Source organism: Panthera tigris, chromosome F3 (genome assembly GCF_018350195.1).
Source record: "Panthera tigris isolate Pti1 chromosome F3, P.tigris_Pti1_mat1.1, whole genome shotgun sequence".
Lineage (NCBI taxonomy): Eukaryota > Metazoa > Chordata > Mammalia > Carnivora > Felidae > Panthera > Panthera tigris.
In genome coordinates, this window is record NC_056678.1 from 13,933,217 (window position 1) to 13,953,282 (window position 20,066).

General features: G+C 41.9%; 1 protein-coding gene across 3 annotated transcripts in view; it reads left to right on the forward strand.

The window, feature by feature from the left end:
- The window catches only part of FMO2 (flavin containing dimethylaniline monoxygenase 2), a 28,833-nt gene extending 20,900 nt beyond the window's left edge, over positions 1-7,933 (forward strand). For all 3 annotated transcript variants that reach the window (XM_015540488.2, XM_007088724.3, XM_042976476.1), the window contains 3 exons: positions 3,149-3,504; positions 6,014-6,086; positions 7,101-7,933. In XM_015540488.2, coding sequence (XP_015395974.1) covers positions 3,149-3,504; positions 6,014-6,086; positions 7,101-7,449 — 778 coding nt within the window. In that variant the 3' untranslated portion in view covers positions 7,450-7,933. The remainder of the gene's footprint in view (positions 1-3,148; positions 3,505-6,013; positions 6,087-7,100) is intronic.
- Positions 7,934-20,066: the final 12,133 nt, after the last annotated feature.

Sequence of the window (20,066 nt, forward strand, 5' to 3'; positions counted from 1 at the left end):
GAAAAATACCATACGATTTCACCCAGGTGTGGAATTTAAGAAATAAAAACAAAAAAAAAAAAAATAGACTCTTGAATACAGAGAACAACTGGTGGTTGCCAGAGGGGAGGTGAGTGGTGGGATGGATGTAATAGACCAAAGAGATTAAGAGTACACTTATCTTGATGAGCACTGAGAAATGTGTACAATTGTTGAATCGCTATATTACACATCTGAAACTAATATAACACTGTATGTTAATTATACTTGGATAATAAATTAAAAAAAGAAAAGGAAATATTAAGAGCTGCTTCAGAAAGCAGAACTAGGATCATGGGAAGAACTTCCTAATACCCAGAGCTGTCCAACATTGGAAAAGGCTGCTTTTGTTGTTGTTGTTGTTGTTTGTTGGCTTTTGTTTGATTGGTTGGTTTGGTCTGAACCACAGACATTTATTTCTCATAGTACTGGAGGCTGGGAAGTCTAAGATCAAGGTGCCAGCAGATTCGGTTTCTGGTGAGAGCATTCTTCCTGTCTGGCAGACAGCTGCCTCCTCACTGTGTGCTCAAGTGAGGGGGAGAGAAAGAGAGCTGGTTCTTTAATGCCTCTTCTTATGAGGTCTCTAATCCTATTGGATCAGGGCCCCACCCTTATGATCTCATTTTACCTTAATTACCTTTTTTTTTTCTTTTTTTGTTTTCAGGAGTAAACTTTAGTGATTCACCTCTTACATGTAACACCCAGTGCTCATCCCAACAAGTGCCCTCCTTAATGCCCATCTCCCATTGAGCCCATCCTCCCACCCACCCACCGTTCCTACAGCAATCCTCCCTTTGGTCTCTGTATCTAAGAGTCTCTCATGGTTTGCCTCCCTCTCTGTTTTTATCTTTTCTTTCCCTTCCCCTATGTTCATCTATTTTCTTTCTTAAATTCCGCATATAAGTAAAATCATATGATATTTTTCCTTCTCTGGCTGACTTATTTCACTTAGCATAATACATTCTAGTTCCATCCACATTGTTGCAAATGGCAAAATTTCATTCTTTCTGATTGTTGAGTAATATTCCATTCTGTATATATACCACATCTTCCTTATCCATTCATAAGTCAATGGACATTTGGGCTCCTTCCATAATTTGGCTATTGTTGATAGCACTGCTATAAACATTGTGGTGCATGTGCCCCTTTGAATCAATGTTTTTGTATCCTTTGGATAAATACCTAGCAGTTCAATTGTTGGATCATAGGGTAGTTCTATTTTTAATCTTTTGAGGAACCTCCAAACTGTTTTCCAGAGTGGCTGCACCAGTTTGCATTCCCACCAGCAGTGCAAAAGGGTTCCTCTTTCTCCACATCCTTGGCAACATCTGTCGTTTCCTGAGTTGTTAATTTTAGCCATTCTGACAGGTGTGAGGTGGTATCTCATCATGGTTTTGATTTGTATTTCTCTGATGATGAGTGATGTTGAACATCTTCTCATGTGTTTGTTAGCCATTTGGATGTCTTCTTTGGAAAAGTATCTGTGCCTTCTGCCCATTTCTTCACTGGATTATTTGGTTTTTTGGCTGTTAAGTTTGATAAGTTCTTTGTAGATTTTGGATGCTAACACTTTATCCGATATGTCATTTGCAAATATCTTCTCCCATCCCATCAGTTGCCTTGGAAAAGGCTTCTCTAAGAGATTGTGACCTTCCTTTCAGAAGGGTGTAGTGGGACATGTGTCCCAAATTCTCCATGTGAACTAATGCTTTGCTAACTCTGTACACCATAAGGGTTCTTCCTATGAGTGGCTTTTGAGAACATATTCACTATCTCTTTGCCAAAAAATAAATCTCTATTGAGCTCGAAGTTATGTATCGCTGATCTTATAAACACAAGCAAACATTATGAATGTTTGTTTTTCTTTAGTGATAGCGGGCTCCTTCCCTTTAAAAAAAATACAAAAACAGAGGGTGCCTGGGTGGCTCTGTTGGTTAAGCATCCAATTCTTTTTTTTTTTTTTTTAAGTTTATTTATTTGAGAGAGACAGAGAGAGAGTATAAGAAGGGGAGGGGCAAATAGGGAGGGGGACAGAGGATATGAAGCAGGTTCTGTGCTAACAGCAGAGAGCCTGCCATGGGGCTCGAACTCACAACCGACTGAGTCACCCAGGTGCCCCACATCCAGCTCTTGATCTCAGCTCTGATTTTAATCTCAGGGTTGTGAGTTCGAGCCCTGCATTAGGCTCCATGCTGGGTGTGAAGCTTACGTAAAAATATATACATATACACAAAACACAAGAGCTTCGGAATCTTTTAACAAACACCATATGACTGCTCAGCTCTGATATCTAATACATGTAGCATGTATTTTCTTATATTAAAAAAATGTTTCTCAAATCTACAAAAAGGAATTCCGGAAATACAACCAGACTTTATCACCCATGCTATCACATACAGAGACTCTGTGGATATTTGGGATGAACAAATATTCCCAAACTTCAGTTTATACATTAATTGCAATACTAATCCCTTAATAAAGTTTCAAAACGAATGGGGATTTAACTAAATTCTCCTTCCTTACTTTATGATCAGATAGAGATTAAATGGAGCAGCATGATAATTAAAGGCAGATAACATAAAACAATAGTGAAAATATCAATGGGATAATCATGACTGGAATATTCAGGGACTGACCCTGGTATTTTGGTTAAGTCCTTGGGAATGCCTCCTCTTTTGAAATGCCTTTTACCCACATCACTTACATGCCTTCCCTTCTTTGTTGAGGGAGAGATTTGTGATATAAGAATAAAGTCATCAAGATAGTAAGGTCCGGGGTAGACCAACTAGTTAAGTTAGAAAGATTTATGGATAGGGGCACCTGGGTGGCCCAGTCAGTTGAGCATCTCACTCTTGATTTTGGCTCAGATGGTGATCTCACAGTTGTGAGATCCAAACCCACATAGGGTTCTGTGCTGGGTGTGGCGCCTGCTTCAGATTCTTTCACTTCCTCTCCCTCTGCCCCTCCCCCTCCTCTCTCTCTCTCTTTAAAAAAAAGAAAGAAAGAAAGAAAGAAAGTTTTGTGGATATTTGAGAAACCTCATTCAAAGAGCCCAACCCCATAAAATATCAAGAGTTCCAGGACTCCTTATTAAATGTTCCTTCTAAGTATTTTCTTCTGGGTGTTTCAGACATCTCATGAAAGAACCTGTAGTAAATGATGATCTTCCAAGTCGTATACTCTATGGAGCCATCAAGGTGAAATCAAGAGTGATAGAGCTCACAGAAACTTCCGCCATCTTTGAAGATGGAACAGTGGAGGAGGATATTGATGTCATTGTCTTTGCAACGGGATATACTTTCTCTTTTCCCTTCCTGGAAGAGTCGGTTGTTAAAGTAAAGGATAATACGGTCTCACTGTATAAGTACATGTTCCCTCCTCACCTGGAGAAGTCAACTCTGGCATGCATTGGTTTCATCCAGCCCCTAGGCTCCATTTTCCCAACTGTTGAACTTCAAGCTCGTTGGGCAACCAGAGTTTTCAAAGGTACGTGAGGGGCCAAATGAGGGGCTAAGGGTTTTACACCTGATGGAGCTTGCTCAATAGTAAGTTTAGACACAGAGGTTGCCAGTAAGAATGTGGCCAAACTTGGGCTGCTCTCGTGAGATTAACATCCTAAAAAGTTAGTGGAGAATTTTCAAAGTAGCAAATACAGAGATAAAATAATACTAAATATCTGCAATCATCCTTTTAAAATATTAGAAAGTTCATAGAATTTCAATTGTCATAAAGCTAAGTACATACTATCCTTTCCTGGAATCATGAGAGAATAGTTGAGAAAAAAAAGATCTATGACTCCCAGTTTTACCTAGATGATGTTTATAAATTCCTCTGAATACATGCAAATCCAGAGACCCAGGGCCTTTCTGCATTAACTCCAAATTAACCCTTAGTATGTTTTTTTTAATTTTTTTAATGTTTATTTATTTTTGAGAGAGAGACTGAGACAGAGTGTGAGCAGGGGAGGGGCAGAGAGAGAGGGAGACACAGAATCTAAAGCAGGCTCCAGGCTCTGAGCTGTCAGCACAGAGCCTGACGTGGGGCTCGAACCACAAACCGTGAGATCATGACCTGAACCGAAGTCAGAAGCTCAACCAACTGAGCCACCCAGGTGCCCCAGCCCTTAATATGTTAAGAAACTCAACCTCATAGGTCCTTACAAAGTCATACAGCTATTGAAAGTTTTCTAAGTATCTGTACAGCCTTTTGCATTCCTCCCTGACCCCAGGGTTCAAATTCAGCTCAACCAAAACTCATTGAATACCTAGCCTTGTGCTGGAACCTGGTGGAATAGAGAGAATTTTTTTTTTTTTATTTGAGAGAGAGAGAGCACACACAAGTGGGGGAGAGGGGCAGTGGGAGAGAGAATCTTAAGCAGGCTCAGTGCTCGGCATGAAGCCCATTGATCCCATGATCCTGGGATCATGACTGAGCCGAAATCAAGAGTCAGATGCTCAATTGACCCACCCAGGCAACACTAGAGAGAAATTTAAACAGATCATTTCCACATACTAAGAAAAATGCTTTGGTAGAAGAATGCATGGAGGGTATAGGAAGAAGAGAAAGGATGCTTAGCAGCAGCAGAGTGGGGTAAAGGAGGGCATGTGGTCAAGGAAAACTTCCTAGATGACCAGGTTTCTCAGGTGCAGAAAAGGGAATCACTTGAGCCAAAGCACAGAGGCATGATGGATGTGGAGAATTACAAGCTGTCTGTTGTTCCCAGAACCTGACCCATGAGGCAGAGAGGGGTGAGAGATTATTCTTTCTGGAGAAGGGGCCAGGACACAGGAGCCTTTGTAAGGCATGCTAAGAAGGTTACAATACAAAACTTAGGTCAGCGCTTTCCAAATCTGGCTACACATAAAAATCATCTGGTGGACCCTTAGGGACCCTGATTAAGTCTGGCTTGAGGACCTAGAATCTCCATTTTAGAAAGCTTTGCAGCCAGAGGACCCAATGAGAGGTTATAAGCAAAGAAGAGACATTATCAGATTTACATTTTCAATAGATTAGTTCAGCATTAGTGTGGAACATAGATTTGAAAGGAGAAAAGAATGAGGTCTTGGAGACCAGTGAGAAGGCTGGTCTGCAAGTCTCTACTGAAACACGATGCAGCTGAGCCAGGCAGAGAGAAAGTAGTGAAGGTGATAGAAATGTGGGAAATAATTAGGGATAAAATCCGCAGGACATAATGATCAGCTGAATGTAGAAAATCAGAGAGAGATACAGGAATCACAGATGACTTTCAGATCTCCAGTATGGGAACTGGGGGGACAGCAGGGCTATGAATAGAGAGGACAGAAGAAGAAGAAGGGAAGAGAGAGGACGTGTGGAAGAAGACGTAAGTCTGACCAGGAGGGCTTTAATGACGCGCTTGGTTATGGACTCGTTGACTCTGGTATGTCTGATGACCAGCCATATCCAGGGGAGACTGAGCATTTCAACATGCCCGAGAACACCCGTGGACAGAGATGTAATCACAAGCACGTAGTGATAACTCCTACATCAATCTACTTTCTCTGTCCCCACTGCTCGACCTTACCTCCACCAGGCTTACTTCAACAGCCTCTTAACTGGTCTCGCTGCCACTAAACTCACTTCCCTGGAGCCCATTTTCCAAAATTCGGCAGCTAGAAGGATCTTTCCAAAAGGCAAATCTGATCTTGTCACCACCTGCAGAAAATCCTCCCATGGCTTCCTATCACCTTCAGGATACAGCTCAAGCCACCTGGTGTGGCTTCCAGCTCTTCAGGCTCACCTTCCTTCTCCAGCCACTTCTCTTACTCCCTCCACCTCAGAGTTCACACAGTAGCCCATGCTCCCCTTATGGGCAACATCACCTAGAACCCAAGAAGAGCAGCACACCCCAAAGTTCAACAACACAGCAGCCCTGACTGGCGTCACAGGGGCCAGAGTTTAATGGTGGGAATCAAGTACTAGATAAAGCAAGGATACTGAACCAAATCCACTACTCAAACCAGCCTTTTATTTCTAGGCTTGTGTACCTTGCCCTCAGAGAAGACTATGATGGCGGACACTAGCAAGAGGAATGAAAAAAGAATAGATCTGTAAGAATTTTTTTTCTAATTCTTTACACAGGGCAGTGTTTCTCAAAGTATAGTGATCTGACTACCCACAAGAACCACCTAGCTGTTTCTTAAACATTTCCTGGGTCACAACCCAGACCAACTGAATCAGAACCTCCAGATGAGACTGGAAACCTGTATTTTTATGTTCTCCCTGGGTGATTCTTATACATATTAGTTTAAGAACCAACTACGTAAAGCTACAAGTGTTACCAAATCAGGACATTTTTCCTGGACTTAATTTTATCCGGCTTTGTGTGATGCCTGTGTTCAATTCCATATCTTCTCAGGCTGCCCACTCTCTGTGGTTAGAGAGGAAATTGGATGGGGCAGTGATGGTGACAATGGCCTGAGTGTCTCTGGAAGGATAGCTGGGGGGTGTCCTATCAAACTAAATTATAAAAGGAGTTGATGTGAAGCGAAAGTTCAAAGAAGCATACTTTGTGATACAGTAGAATGGGGTTCAGTAGTGATCAAGTACCCTTGGACAGTTGACTTGGGGGTCTCATATATAGGGGTTTTCTCATGGTTAAATTCTAATTAATCTAACATTTACTAAGCATCTATTACGTTCCAGCCACAGTGCCAAGTACTTTCATAATTTAGCAGGCAAATATTAAGTATCTTTTCTGTGCAAGACACTGAGCTCGGCTTTCATCTGCATTCGCTCATGAACCTTTGCAGCAATCTTGATTAATTTGCACTTGCCTGGAGAATTGAAGCTACTCACTAAATACCAAGTAATAATCCTGGTTTTAAACCTTGTCACATTCCCAGAACTGCCATGAATTCATGACTATTTCTTTCACGGCCTCCTCTCAATCTGAGATCTGGGCCTTCTAATGAGATAAGCTCACACCTTCCACTGGCGATTTATTCAAAACTCATTTATTCATTCACTCAGCCCTTCTTTCTTTCAACAGCCCTCGAACACCTACTGTTCTTATGTGACTTGTAACATTTTGTGAATCTGCCCTCTCTACGTTCTTCATTAAGGTTTGGAAAGAGTCAGAGTCAGACACTGCAGACCGATTACATCGACTACTTGGATGAGCTCGCTTCAGAGATAGGTGCGAAGCCAGACCTCCTGTCTCTCCTGCTAAAAGATCCCAAACTGGCCGTGAAGCTCTATTTCGGACCCTGCAACTCCTACCAGTACCGGCTCACTGGGCCTGGGCAGTGGAAGGGAGCCAGAAGTGCCATTGTCACTCAGAAAAAGAGGATACTGAAGCCTTTGAAGACACGGGCACTAACAACCTCATCTACTCTCCTAGTTTCCTTCCTGTTGAAAATCCTGGGGCTTCTTGCTATTTCTGTGGCCTTTTTTTTCCAGCTTCAGTTCTAATCTGTCAGAGTAAGGCTTTTGACTTTAGTGTCAGTCAACTCCTCTTTAAAAACAAAAAAGGCTAAAAGAAAAAATATTAAATCTAGATTCTATGTTTCAGAGCTGATAGGAACAGAGAGGTAGTTGTAGAGAATTAGCAGAATTAGGTCCGTGTAAAACACCAAAATGGCGTCATGAAATTTCTCGGCCATTCCAACCTTTCCTCAAGTTCGCCAGATTCTCCAAAAGGACAAATAACATGGCCATGTTCATAGTGCTGCCAGCCCTTACATAACAGAGTTGTGTGGAAATAAATAGAAATGCACAGAATGAAAAGCAGGCCCCATGGCTTAAAACATTGGAAAATTTCAACAGTGAGTAAATATCTAATCCCCTGCGTGATGCTCTTAATGGTCCCCTTACCCAGACTGTATTTGGTAACAAAGTCCTTGGGTGTTACATCATGCTCCATTTGCTTAGTGGGGCATTGCTCAAAAATCCTGGAGATAACAATGAGAGGATAGACTCAAAAAACGATGGCAATGATGTGACAGACTTCTAGCACCTCATGTTGAAAGCTGAGCCAATAGCCACATTTCTGATACTTTGACATAAAACCACTGTAAAAATAAAAATAAACATGCCATAATAGCTATATACATATTTAGTACTTACCGTTGACCAGACACTGTGCTAAGTGCACAGTATAGTATTGACTTCATTTAATTCTTGCGATAATTTTGTTAGATGGGTGTGGCTATCATACCCACTTGTCAGATGATGGAACTGAGACTCAGAGCATTTGGGTAACATGCCCAAGACCATACAGCTGGTCTTGTCGTGGAGCTGGGATTTGAACCCAGTTTTGCTTGACTCTAGAACTGCAGATCATAACCTTTCTGCAGAATCTACTTATTGACAAAAGCCCTTATTATTGATCAAGTACTTATTAACAGTTTATTTTCTTTATAATCATATATATGTTGCTTTGGGAGGAACTTAACACAGATAATAGCACTCTTCTTGCAAATATGATCAATTAATTTTTTTTTTTTGAGTGAGAGAGAGAGAGTACATGAGTGGGGAAGAGGAGTAGAGGAACAAGGGGAGAGAGAATCCTAAGCAAGCTCCACACTTGGCGTGGAGTCCAATGTGGGGCTTGATCGCACGACTGTGAGATCACAACCTGAGCTGAAATCAAGAGTCAGATATTCAACCAACCAAACTATCCAGGCACCCCCAATTAATTGATTCATAATATTTGGTTTATAGTCCAGCTAGATCTAAAAAGCATTTGAAGGGATTAACAGTGTGAGACACCTATACAAGAACATTTCAAATAGCCACTGACATTTTGAAAAAATAAGCACCAAGGAAGAAGTATATGTTCCAAGTAGATGAAAAGCATTATAATGATTGAGCCTTGTATATAGCTCTAACTTTATAATCAAGGCAAAGGCAAAACAATATGTAATCTCCGTCATCTGATGAAAGGAAGCATACCAGTTTTTTAGGAGACACATTTTCTTGGAACTGAAATCTAAAAAAAGACACAAGCAATTCAATGTCAGTAAGCTTTGAGCAACATAATATACATCCAGTTTATCTGTCCACTACAGCCATTCTTTCCATGAAGTGTGCTTTGGGAGATAAACTATGCCCTAAACCCAGACCAAGGCCTTCTGAAGAGGGAAAAGGTCAGAGATTAGAGATTTAGACAAATGTCTCCTCTTACTTTTCCAAAGCCTTCGTGGACACTGTTCTTTACTTGGGCCTGGATTTGTTTCTGAAGTGCCTAGAGCAATGTAATGACAATCACTATCGGTGGAAGCTTTATTTCTTTAGAGTCCATTGAAATAACACCACCATTTAAATGCCACATTTGTTTTCATTGCTCCTATAAGCAGTTTCCTTTGAAAAAATTCCAGATGGTATGTGTACTTCTTGATTAAAAACTGATTATTTTGCTAATTATTAAAGATTATTTGCAAGCCTTTATATCATTAATAATAATAATAGAATTTATCAATCTTGTATAGCAAGAGAAGGTGAACTACTTCCTGTAGGTTAAATCCAGTGTACTACCTATTTCTATAAATAAAGTTTTATTGGAACACAGTCACAACATACATTGACGGTCTGTGGCCGCTTGCAAGCTACAATGGCGGAGTTGAGCAGCTGTGATAGAAACAGTAGGACTCACAAAGCCTAAAATATATTACTATCTGGCCCTTTACAGAGAAAGTTTGCCAATTTCTTTGTCATCCCAATTATTTTTCATAACTTGCTTCATTCATCATTACCACTACCAGGGAAGTAACTATGGTTATTACCCTACTTTTACAGTGGAACAAATTGAGAAACAAGTGTCAGGTTGATACTGAATCAGTGGGGAAAATAGCTCCATTAGGACAAAATTATTATTAAATGCATAACCTTGAAAATTCTAGAAAGAGGATGATCTCTTGAAATCTTTCCAAATATTCTGAAATCTTTTTAAAAACATAAATAGTTCATTTCCAGAGTCTGAGATTCACTAAGGAAGACTCATCCAAGTTTATTCTTCTGCCTCTATATACCCTGAAACAGGAAACTATCCCAGACAAACCACCTAGGATAGTTTGTTCCAAACTACAACCCACAGACTATCTCAGGGAGCTTCCAGAAGTGCAGATTCTTGGAGGAGGAAGTAAGATGGCAGAGAAATAGAGGGACCCTAAGCTTGGTTCATCCCTCTAACATAGCTAGATAGTTATCAAAGCATGCTGAACACCCAAGAAATCAATCAGACGTCTGAGAGAACAAAAACTGGTGGTCTACAAGTAGAAAAGCCACCACCTTTCGGAAGGCAGGAAGTGCTGAGCGTTGACTCAGGGGAGATACAACTGTGGGTACACCAGCGGGGAGGGAGCCCTGCTCATGGAGACTACCACAAAGTATTATAAGCAGCAGGGCACAAAATCTGAGTCTTTAGAAGTCCGCTACCATGGGACGTGCCTGACTTAAAGGTACTCGGGTGGCAAAGCAAGGCGGAGTCCCAGGAGTGACAGTATGGACTGAGGATCCCCTGGGTCGCAAGAAGAATGGGTGGCTCCAACATGCTGCACTGTTCCCAGGCACAGGAGCAGGGTCTCTGGCTGAGGGCAGTGAGCCAGGGTGCCAGCTTTCTGCTCTACTTCGCTATAAACTCTGAACCACTGCATGATCATGTGATCACTCTCCTAGCACGGGCTGGCAAACACTTGTGCTGTTGCACAAGTATGGCAAGACCCTCCCGCAGAGGAACAGCACCGGTCCAGGCTGCAAAAGTTTCTAAAATTTGGAGTTTTGAAACTCAGTCACACGTCTGCGATTAAAGAAGCTCGGACACAGGCAGGGTGAACGCAGGGTCCTGACAGAAACCAGGGACACAAGAGGGGTGACTGATTGCTATTCTGTGAGGGTTACCCCAAAGAGTGGGGGGCACGAACTTTCAGCTCCGGAGCTAAAGAATGTGGCACCACCATATTCATCCCACCCATCAGCGCTGAAAGTCTTCAAGGAGCAAATCAGCACCACCTAGTGGAGGCCTAAGCTACCTACACCAAGCCTCACCCACCCTGTGCCCTGGAGGTGTATTTCCACTGAACAAGACAGCAGGAGAATGAGCCCAGCATTCCCCTCCCCCAGAAGACCAACACAAACAACTCACTCACCCCAAGTCTACTGATCATAGAGTGCTGCAAGCTTTAGCTCTAGGGGAAATAGGATCTCACTTCCTTTTTACTTATATTCTTTATTTTATTTTTTTCACTTACTTTCTTATTCTTTTCTATTCCTTATTTATTATTATTTTAATTTTTATTTATATATATATTTTTAAATTTTTTGTTTGTTTTCACTTCATTTCATTTTATTTATCTATAATAAACAGTGCAGCATGTTGGAGCCACCCATTCTTCTTGTGACCCAGGGGATCCTCAGTCCATACTGTCACTCCTGGGACTCCGCCTTGCTTTTGGGTGGTTGGGGGGGCAATATAGATTGTTTTAAAAAGCAGACCAAAACACAGCCAGGATCTAGTTTTTGGGTTTTTTAAATTTTTTTTCCTTGTTTTTTTTCTTTGTTTTTGTGTGTTTGTTTGTTTTGTTTTGTTTTTGTTTTCTTCCCTTATTTTTTTCCTAGACAAAATGATGAGATGGAAAATTCACCCCAAAAGAAAGAACAGGAAATAGATCTCATGTCCAGAGATTTAACCTATACAGATATAAGATGTCTGAACTATAATTTAAAATAATGATTATAAGGATTCACTGGGCTTGAGAAAAGCATAGAAGACACTAGAGAATCCCTCTCTTCAGAGATAAAAGAACTAAAATCTAGTCAGGCTGAAATTAAAAATACTATAACTGAAAATGCAAACCCATAAGGAGGCCATAAAAATGACGAGGGATAAAACAGAGGAGTGAATCAGTGACATAGAAGATAAAATTATGGAAAATACTGAAGCTGAAAAGAAGAAGAAAATAAAGGTAATGGATCATGAAGGCAGACTTAGGGAACTCGGCAACTTGTTAAATGGAATAACATTTGTATCATAGGAGTCCCAGAAGATGAAGAAAGAGAAAAGGGGGCAGAAGGTTTATTCAAACAAATTATCACTAAAACTTTCCTAATCTGGGAAAGGACACAGACATCAAAATCCAAGAAGCAGAGAGAACTCCCATGAAAGTCAACAAAACCCAACCATCACCAAGGCATATCCTAATCACATTCACGAAATACACAGACAAGGAAAGAATCCTGAAAGCAGCAAGGGAAAATAGTCTTTAACCTACAAGGGAAGACAGATCAGGTTCACTGCAGATCTGTCCGCAGAAACTTGGCAGGCAAGAAAGGAATGGCAGGAATATTCAATGTGGTGAATGGGAAAAATGTGCAGCCAGTAATTCTTTATCCAGCAAAGCTGTCATTCAGAATAGAGAGAAAGAGAAAGAGTTTCCCAGACAAAAAAAAAAAAAGAAAGAAAAGAAAGAAAAAGAAAAAACTAAAGGAGTTTGTGACCACTAAACCAGTCACAAATTTTAAGGGGGACTCTGAGTAGAGGAAAAAAAAACCCAAAAGCAACAAGACTAGTCACTGATTCACCACTGTTGGCAGAGAAAGGACCCATTCCAAGTAAAATATTTGACCTTCAGTAGGCACGGTACCCTCTCCACCTGCCCTTTCAGTACTACTAGTCTGTGTTCTCACAAAAAGAAAAAGAACAACCTCAATGTGAAAGGGACTTAGGGAGTTTCCCACTCTTAGGAATATCAATCAACCAATCAATCAACCACCATCAAGAAAGGCACCTGTGGAGCCTCTTGATGCTTTCTTCTGGGGGAGTGGGAGAGCTGAGGGGTAGGGACTTGTGGCTGTCTTTAATTTTTAGGGAGAAAGAAAAAAATTGCACTGGGTGGGTCTAATTTACTAAAGCTAAGTAAATTCTACACTCTCTTTCAACTCCGCTCTGCATCAGAGCAGGGTGGGGGAGGGAGGGTGGGGAGACTTCAGAAGATAATTTAGAAATACAGTGAAGGAGCCAGAAACATCATTCTAGTGCATCCATCAATAGAAGCCAGGTATGGTGCACTAACAACCAATCCCCAAAGCTCAAAACCTTGAAATAAGACAAAGATCCTTCCTCTTTCACGTTATGTATCCACTGGAGGCTAGGCTCTGCTCATCAGAGTCACTCAGGCATCCAGGCTAATGGAACAGCCTGGTTGAAAGTCTGAAAGTAGCTATAGCCACCGCGAAGAAAAAGAAAGTGCTCTCTGGTCTTACGCTGACAATTAACAGCTCTGAGCCCAGAAAGGACATATGTTACTTTGGCCCACATTTCACCAACCAGAACTAGTGACATGTTCCCAGCCAAGAGACCAAGAGACCAAGAAGTTCTATCCTACCATGCACCCAGAAGGCAGAAAGTCCAAAATATTTCCTAAAAAGCATGATTGTCTACCAATCTGGCTTCCTAGGGCTCAAAAAGGGCCTGGATAGCTTTCTCCATTCCATGGCCTCAAGCACAGCTAATTTACAATAAGCCCTAAAAATAGCAGAAAGTAAAGGTGTCACTGAAAGCCACTCTTCTCATTTTTAATTACTACAAGTCTCTTGCTAATTAAGAAAAATGAGATGATCTGATCAATGATCATGTTTAGGCTCAAGCAACGTTTTAAGTTCTTTGTTTCTACTTACGTCAGCAGCATGCCTGGTAAGGCCTAGTGACCTACTAGGCGTGTGCCAAAGATGCATGAACATATCAAGGTAAGTGCCTACACCAAGTGTCCATCAACTGATGAGCGGATAAAGAAGATGTGGTATATATATCCAATGAAATATTACTCAGCCATCAAACAGAGTGAAATCTTCGGGCATCTGGATGGCTCAGTTGGTGAAGCATCTGACTTCAACTCAGGTCATGATCTCACAGTTCATGAGTTCAAGCCCTGCCTTGCTCTTTCTGCTGTCGGCACAGAGCTCGCTTTGGATCCTCTGTCCCCCTCTATCTGCCCCTTCTCCCCCTCCTCCCTCAAAAGTGAATAAACATTATTTTTAAAAAAAGAATGAAATCTTGCCATTGTGAATGATGCGGATGGAGCTAGACAAATAAGATTTCACTCAAATGTGAAATTTGGTAAACAAAACAGACGAACATATGAGAAGGGGCGGGGAGAGAGTGAAGCAAACCATAAGAGACTCTTAAAAATAGAGAACAAACCGAGATTGATGGAGAGAGGTGGGAGGGGGATGGGCTAAATGGGTGATGGGTATTAAGGAGGGCACTTGTTATGATGGGTGTTACATATGAGTGATGAATCACTAAATTCTACTCCTGATACCAACATTCCACTATATGTTAGTTAACTCGAATTTAACTAAACTTTGGGGCGGGGGGAGGTAAATGCCTGAGTACTGGGGCTTGGGACACTAATTGTGGCCCTAGTTCTCAAGGTATCCCTAACTTGACGTCAAAGATACTCTGGTTTTTAAAAACATGCTTGAACTAATACTACTTTTGAGGGCTCCCTTTCTGGGTAAAAACTAAGCTTTGAAATGATTCAAATATTGTCCTCATAGCTGCAGGAAGGCAGCTGAACTCCACACAGCTAACAGTGCTGTCTCCGTGCCAAGTCTTTCGCCAGAAGCAAGGTAAAGGGTAAGCCTAATGAGCCAGCAACAGACTGGGTGATACACAAGGCCGTCTAGATACAGAGCTGAAGGGTGTGGTTATACCATAATGAAAATCAAGAAGAAGATTTATTCTTCCAGAACCTTCCCCCTGCTTCGATCTTACCGATCTGTCCTGACGTTTACTCTCTGTGCCTGTGGGAGTCATTTCAATACCACAAGTCAATAACCAAGACACCTTATCTGTCCTGCCAATGACATCGTTATCACCTTCATTGCAGCCACTCAGTGTTTACTATGTAAAAAAATCTCTGCGTGGATTATCCCATCTAATCCCCACCACAACCATCTGAGTTAGGTATTATTATGTTTATTTTAATTGAATAAGCTGAAGCTTTAAAAAGTTATATAATTTTCCCAAGATTATTCTGGTAATAACTGGTAAAGAGAGTACTCAAACCCAGGACTTGTGACTCCAAAAGTCATGATCTACCCAGATGTTTGTTACATTTCCCAAATGTCTGGGCAATCATCTGTACTTAAAAAGTCTTTTAAAAATGAATTTAACAATGTGGGTGATGTATGGTTTAAAAATAATAATGTGAAGGGCACCCAAGTGGCTGTCAGCTAAGCGTCTGACTCTTGGTTTCGGCTCAGGTCATGATCTCATGGTTTGTGGGTTCAACATTCCCTCATTGGGCCCTGTGCTGACAGCACAGAGGCTGCTTGGGGTTCTCTCTCTCTCTCTCTCTCTCTCTGCCCCTCTCCTACTTGCTCCCTCTCTCTCGAAAATAAATAAGCATTAAAAAAAACAAATAAATAAAAACAATGTTAAATGGATCAAAACCTTTGGTATAGCAGCTATTGACATGATTGTCTTATTTTCTCCCTTTGAAGAGCAAAGTTGATGAACAGTTAAGATGCCACTGTGACTCACTAAGTTAATTTCTATTCTGCAGGGTCAAGTGTGAGTCTAAAGGGCATATCACCCACCAGGCAATGTTTTTCTCTTAGCATGATTGTACCATTAATCAAGTTAAAATGTAAGCAAAGACTAACCTTAGGTCCCAAATTCTGCATAACATCCCTTATCTCTTAGACCCAGTTCATCCGGAGCCAGGGCCTGCTAGGACAACATTGGCTTGTCCTCATCCATTTCAATTCCTACTGGCTCCAGAGTCCAAACTATGGTGGGGACCATGGGAATTCCAGGTACATTAAAGTAACTACATAAAGTAAGTAACCAGATATAATCTCTGATTTATTTGAATTAGGGAGGTGGGACCCAGATTTTTTCTGTTTTGTTATTGTGCTTCAGGACAGAATTACCTCCCATTTGGCACAAGTCGGGAAAGATAAGTAACCCCCCTTTGGCATCTGAGTTGTCCTTTTCCCGTTGTTAAAAGTGCTCCATTCTATGCATTGTGACAGTTTCTTGAGTTTCTATGGTCAGATACCTCTTGTAAACCCCACTCCCAGATGAATTCACTATAACTCTCAAAGGTTTTGGAAATCTTTCATAGATACCCAGTTTAATGTCTTCTGATTTACAGACGGTGAAACTGAGTCTCAGTCCTTCATTACTTCTTCATTTCTCCTCCAGCCTAGGGAAACTCTGTGGCCTTGTAACTGACAAGATAAATTTAAATCCTAGCAGAATTTTTCTTATGTGGTTAGGAATGGGCTTGAGCAGGCGAGGAACAGCTGCCGGAAGACACGAATCACAAAGCACGGCCCTGCTCTGACCTCAGTTTCTTACCAGCTTGTGCTCATTTGTTCCCAGGGGCCAAGTAGGCACCTTCACCCCTCCCCCAACTGCCATCCATCCAGCTAAATCTACTGTCTCTTCTTAGTCTTGAAATGCATAGCCCACTTAAGGACATTATATCACGGGGCACCTGGGTGGCTCAGTCGGCTAAGGGTTGGACTTCAGCTTACCTCATGATCTCATGCTTCGTGAGTTTGAGCCCCACATCGGGCTGTTTGAGCCCTACATGGGGCTGTCTGCTGTCAGCACAGAGCCAGCTTCGGATCCTCTGTCCCCGGCTCTTTCTGCCCCTCCCCCGCTCGTGCGCACGTGCACACGCACTTGCACGCGCGTTCTCTCTCTCTCTCTCAAAAATAAACATTAAGAAAAGGATATTGTATCATTGTGCACTCAGTGCTGGTATCCAAGCACTTTCTGTGTAGTACTTGCTTTTTTAACATTGCAACTGCCGAAAACCCAGCTTTGCAAAAATATGACATCATCTAACATAACACAGCGCTAACTGATATTAAAACTATCAACTACCCATCAGCTTTGCTCAGAATTCAACATACATGTGTTTTCCTGGATATTTTAAAATCATTCACAGCACCTCTGCACACCATTCGGGGAATGGCAGGTCCAGCCTCCTGTTCTGATATTAGCTCCCAGTAAATATTCGCTCAAAAAGGATATACTGTGGTGAATTCATTCATTTTACCCACCAGGAAGTCAACTCATTGCCAAGTGTTTATGCAACTACTAGCACAGACCAAGTGTGCCACTCACTATAGAAAATAAGACAAAGGGGGGCGCCTGGGTGGCTCAGTCGGTTAAGCATCCAACTTTGGCTCAGGTCATGATCTCAGGGTTTGTGAGTTCAAGCCCCATGTCACGTTCTGTACTGATGGTGTGGAGCCTGCTTGAGATTCTCTCTCTCCCTCTCTCTCTCTGCCCCTCCCACACTCATTCTCTCTCTCTCAAAATAAATAAATAAACTTTTAAAAAAGAGAGAGAGAGAGAGAAAGGGAAAATAAGAAACGAGTCAAAGGAAATGCCCCACTTGAGGCAAACATATAACCTTGAGCAGAGAGAAGATTAACAGACCTGATCCAGTGAATCAACACTGTGATAGTCTCCTCTTGTGGGGAACATGCTATTTCCTGTAAGTTTCAAGCTCACTGGGGTGCTGGGCAGTCGTAGAGGCGTCCATCGACCGTCTCTGGCGGCTACTTTTGCTGCTCCCTGTCTCTAGAGCTCATTTCCTTCCCTCTTCTGCCCACTGGCGTTCTTTTCAAACTTCAAAACCTGAAGCAACTAGTATTCTTCAGTATTGCTTTCCTATCACCCCAAAGTCACAGTATGAGGCTCTTCCTTCATGCTCTTATTGCAAGGTGTACATAAGACACGACTCTGTCTTAGCGCGTGACACAGAATACTGCAATGATCTATTTATCATCCTGACTTCCCCGCCAGAGGGATAGCTACTCTAAAGAAGGCATCACACCTTATTCATCTTTCGTACTCCCAATACCTCGCCCAGGGCTTCGGATCACAGAAGCCCCTCATTGAGTGTTTGACGGCTAGACTAATCCATGAATGAATCGTGGAATCTGAGTTAACAGAATCCTAAAGGGCATTTGATTCCACCCTCTACATTACCTACTGCTCTCCTACTTACAATATTTCCAAAAAATAATCTTACAGACCCTGCACAAATATCAGAGCCTGAAATGCTGTAAAGTGCTTATATGGAACTAAAATTTGCCTTCATGTAACGTCTTCAGTTCCACCATTTCCCATAAATCTAATCCTTCTGTTTGCAATGATCCTTCAAATGCTTAGGGGCAAATGTTTACAGTACTGGGTCAGGCCCTTGGAGTAAGAGTTGATATGGTTATCCTTTTTTGCAAAGTGAGCCCAAGGCAGTTGATTTCCTTGCCCAAGGTCTCCACAGTTACCTCACAGGGAGCCAGGTCCCTGGCTGGCCCTCCCTCTGACCAGGCTAACAGCTGGAGTGGATGCATTTCTCCTTCTCCTTCTCCTTCTTTCCCCTCCTCCTTCTCCTCTTTCTTCTCCCTCCAAAATTTATTATTGAAACATAATTGACATACAACGAGACGGGTCCTTTTCTTCTTATAGAACCAGTTTGGTGCTTTCATTCAGCAACATGTATCTGAAGCTACAACATCCTAGTCAAGGAAACACACACACTGGTTCTTGCCATACCAGAAGCCCATTTTTCCTCCATGGGACACCACCCTGGAAACATGGCAGAATATACACTGACTAGCCTCTCTCCAGAAAAGTTCGATCTCCACCTGCTGACCTCTAGTCTCAGTGGAGCCATGCTAGGGAAATTTCCCCCACCTTCCTTCTCAATTCAGCTACTGCAAATGGCTCTGCCCTCTCCCCTTCCAAAAGGAAACTTTGTTTCCTGGTCCCCTGCTGAGGGCATGAGTATCCCGTTATAATCAGACCTGCTGTCTTTACAGAGCCAGCATGCTTCTGCACACAGCTGCAGATATCATAGTGATATATGCAATTCCTCTCTTCATTCTGAGAGTCATTTTTCCCATAATACTCTTGGGGCTCCCTGAGTGGCTCAGTTGGTTGAGCATCCGACTCTTGATTTTGGCTCAGGTCATGATCTCACATTTCTTGGGATCAAGTCCCCCATATTAGGCTCCATGCCAAGCATGGAGCCTGCCTCAGATTCTCTCTCTCTCCCTCTGCCCCATCCACCCCCCACCCTGCTTGTGTGCACATGCACTCTCTCTCTCTCAAATAAAAAAATAAAATCTGGTGGGTGGGGGATGGGTTTAATCAGAGAGGAGGTTGGTGAGGGACGGGTTAAATAGGTGATCAGGATTAAGGAGAGCACTTGTGATGAGCACTGGGTGTTTAAGTGATGGATCACTAAATTCACCACCTGAAACTAATAATACACTGTATGTTAACTAATGAATTTAAATAAAAACTTGAAAAAGAAAAAAATAAAATCTTTTTTAAAAAAGTGGATATTCTTCATTGAATGTCTACTATGTCCCACAAAAATGAAGAGCACGATGTCCCATTTTACAAATGAGGAAAGTGAGGCCCAGAGGGGATATTTTCCTATGTGCCAAGCTGATAGAGCAGGGATTTGAAATAGATGTGTCTGGTCCCAACACCCATATTCATTTCATTACATCAGCTGTCTCTCTAAATGTAGGGTCATTTTATTTCTCTAGGACGCAAGGCAGGGAAAATTGTATGAGGTTGTGTTTCTATGGTATCCATTAGAATCTAGAGCGTGACTTCCCCTAAAGGGGACCTACCAGCTCTCTCCCAGTAAATCAGAGCTAGTAGCTTCGGGGAAGAAACTTTTACATAACACCTGAAAATAAATGGGCCTTTCCATTTCATTCTAGAACTATTTATTGAGCACCCGTTGTATTCTGTTCCAAGGACTTCCCTGGCCACAGAGACCCCAGCAGAGAGCAAAGCAGATGAAGTCTCTATAGTTGAGCTATTTCTCTCAAAAACGAAAGATGTATATCCAGTTTTGTGGAAAAAACTCATCTGTGCAACGAGAAAATAGCAAATGTTCATGAAAACAATGCCTTCGGGGGCACTTCTTACATTGACTCTGGGACCCATGCGCTTTCAAAACTCACTAACGTGGAGATACAATTGTCACAAAAATGTATTAGGGAACAACTCTAAATCACATGATTCACTGTTAAATGTGGAT